The 3,103-nt window shown below is 30.5% G+C and overlaps 1 protein-coding gene across 1 annotated transcript; it reads left to right on the top strand.

The window, feature by feature from the left end:
• Positions 1 to 716: 716 nt before the first annotated feature.
• LOC146527763 (fungal protease inhibitor-1-like) lies at positions 717 to 2,517 on the top strand. Its single transcript, XM_085204598.1, has 3 exons — positions 717 to 874; positions 1,457 to 1,656; positions 2,195 to 2,517. The coding sequence occupies exons 2-3, from the start codon at positions 1,458 to 1,460 to the stop codon at positions 2,311 to 2,313; spliced, it is 318 nt and encodes a 105-aa protein (XP_085060724.1). The 5' UTR covers positions 717 to 874; position 1,457; the 3' UTR covers positions 2,314 to 2,517.
• The last annotated feature ends 586 nt before the right edge of the window (positions 2,518 to 3,103 follow it).

Here is a 3,103-nt window from a genome sequence, read left to right as displayed (position 1 = left end):
TATTTTATAAAGTGAAAATAATGAGTTCAGCATCACACAGAGCATATAAATTTTATTAGTATCAACTTTTAGCAAATAAAAAACGAACAAAGAACAAAAAAAATTGAATGGAAAACAGACGTAATATGTGGCGAATAGAAAAGATTTAGTTCTAACAACCAATATCTCAATTGCGTCGTAAAAGAGTATTTTTAAGCTATTCCTATGCTATTAAATTGTCATGGTTAATTTATTTATTGATCCACTGAAGGGTGTAAGGTTCATTAGGCATAAGTCTACATGATCGGGCTCCAATGTCACTCACTCGTATTATACAGGGTGATTGATAGATCGATAGACAACCCGATACAGGTGATATATAAAAGGTAATTTTCAACCTTTTTTTGCTCCATGTAATATGGTCCGAAGTTTCACCATTATCAAGATATTGAGCTTTTTTTTTCTAAGTACAAATATGATATTTGTGCTTATAAAATGTTCAAGAAACAGTATTTTGCGTGGTTTTTACAATTTATTAGTGTTTTTAGATTCCCTGAGAAATAACTCATTCAATGGGTTAGCATAAGATACAGCGCGAAGCTTATAAAAGTATTTTATGAACATTCACAACATTTTTATGTATTTTATATTAATAATATACAGAAGAAAATATGCGAATAACAAGAATGGCCAATTACGCCAAGTTCTTACTAAATGCGAGATAATGCAGATTTGGGTTCGTGACATTAAGGCATAAACATAAACATCGACGGGGTTATCTTAAATTATTCGTATAATTGCATTAGTCCGCTTTCCTCTTGGCATTTCGTTTGAAGGCTTCAGAAAAGACTATACAACTAAAACTACTAAAACAAGAAAAATATTACTAATACAAGTAAGTAATAAAATAAATTAATTTCGTAGTAAATAGTCTACAATTATATATAAAACAAACAATACAGGTATTCCTGTTCTTTTCAAATTTTTATCCAAGTTAACTCTTCATAAAAACTTATTTAATATTACTCTCTCAGTGATTTGTATAAACGGTGAACATCTTGCTGTCATCCACGTACCAAATGACATTGTTTATTCTAAGCACGGTCGGCTTTCTCTTCTGTCTGCTCGATAATTCCACCGATTGCGTTGTTTTTGCAAACTCATCTTATCAATACCGTCCGTCTTACGCTAGATCTGTAATTTTTTTTTTCTAAAAAGCGGATAATTATTTATCACTACAATTTCGTTATGTACTCCTATATACTTCATAAATCGGTATTAATTAGTTAAATAAACAACTACGTAAGTCTAATGTACGAGTAAATAACATAGTTAAAGAAAAACATCTTTTACTACCTTAACATTTGCTGTGTGCGGGATATAGCGTGAAGCTATAAAAAACATTTCAAGCATAACATAAATTTAGGATAAAATTTAATTTCAAATTAGAGCATAATAGGTAAATATCTAATTTCAGAATGAAAACAACATTAATTTTAACGATAATGGCGTGTGTCCTGGCGCTGGCATATGGCGACCTGGTATGCGGCTCTAACTACTGCAAGCAAAACCCGTGCTCCGTCCGTGTCGCCTCCTCCAGTTGCCGTCCTCCTTCAATATATCGTGCAAACCACGCTGGAAAGTGCGCTTGCTGTCCTGCCTGCGTCAGTTTATTATGTAAGTATTTGCGTTCATTATATATTCTAGCTCTTTATATACATACATAAGTAACTCTAATAAATTATTTATTATAAGTAACTCTATGTTATTTTTTACATTTTTAAAGTATTACTTCACACTTATACTTATACTTTTTAGAAAACATTTGGATGGTTAATAAAAGGCGCAGGTTTAAATCCCGCTAAGTTCATTTTTTATCTGTTTTTAAAAACTCTAGGTTAATCTGACTTCTAGTACAGTATGTAATGGGTTACATCGAAATGATTGACGCAATTTATTATAATCTAAGTATACATAATTTTCTGTCAAACACAAAAATAATTATTCAATTCTAATGAATAATTCATGAGATTGGCGCGTTCAACTAAACAAACTCTTTAGCTTTATAATATTAATATAGAATATAAATTTTTAAATGTCCAACACGTAAAAGAAATAACCTATAATGAAGTAAGTGATGTATGTATGTAATTGTAATCGTTATTTTTTTTTTAATTTTTGAATTTAGAACAATCATGTAATTTTACTATTACAGCCGAAGGAGCAGCGTGTAAGGTCTACAGTAAGGAGCTCGGTGAAACTCCATCCGCTGTCTGCAAAGAACCTCTGAAGTGCCTTTCTGGAGTTTGTACTAAAGTGGCTCCTAGAGGATAAATAATTGGATTCTTTTTATACTCACATACCGTTAAATAGAAATAAATATGTTTTTCGTTATATATAAATATGTATCAAAATTAATAAAGCTATTAGTTTAAGTTTAATACATCTACAACTTTTGTCAATTTTTATACAACCATTGCCATTATAGTATGGAGGTATATTAATTACTCGTTATAATATAACCTTCGTTTTCTTTTAGTTTATATTAATTAATATTATTTCCTATCAAAAACATTATAACATAATACTCATCAAGTCTTTGATTTATATATAAAATATTGTCATTCTAAAGTAAATAGAAGAGTCCCTATTTATCTATCAGCTCTCTATTATTAGTTGTCGTCATCACACTCTAATGAGATATCTGAATGAGACAGCAAGTACAAACAATGAAGCTTCAAACGGAATGCCTAAATTGTAAATACAAGTCATAACTCAAATAATTTAGATGACAAAACAACAAAGTCTCGTCGTGGACGTAATTCCTTGCTTGCTTAAATTCTTCCTTTCAATTATTGATAAACAAAATATAAGACAATTTTCTTCAGGGAATAAACTCGATACACAAGTAGTTTGAATCTTTGAAGATAATATCGTTGCTCCTTTAGTAGATTATTTAATCGAGCGTATAAGAAAACTTTGTGTTGCCCGAAACTATTTACCTGGAATAATATTGTGAAACTGAAATACGTTATAATATATAATATAACAATGTTATAGGTAACTACTGGTAATCAAGAAGCCGTTGAGGCCCAGGGGCAGCAAGGGTGTGAGTAACGTGACA

This window comes from Heliconius melpomene, chromosome 20, assembly GCF_056956725.1.
Source record: "Heliconius melpomene rosina isolate 202511_hmr_F chromosome 20, ASM5695672v1, whole genome shotgun sequence".
Classification (NCBI taxonomy): domain Eukaryota; kingdom Metazoa; phylum Arthropoda; class Insecta; order Lepidoptera; family Nymphalidae; genus Heliconius; species Heliconius melpomene.
Note: the sequence above shows the minus strand (reverse complement) of the source record. Positions and strands in the feature narration are given on the sequence as shown.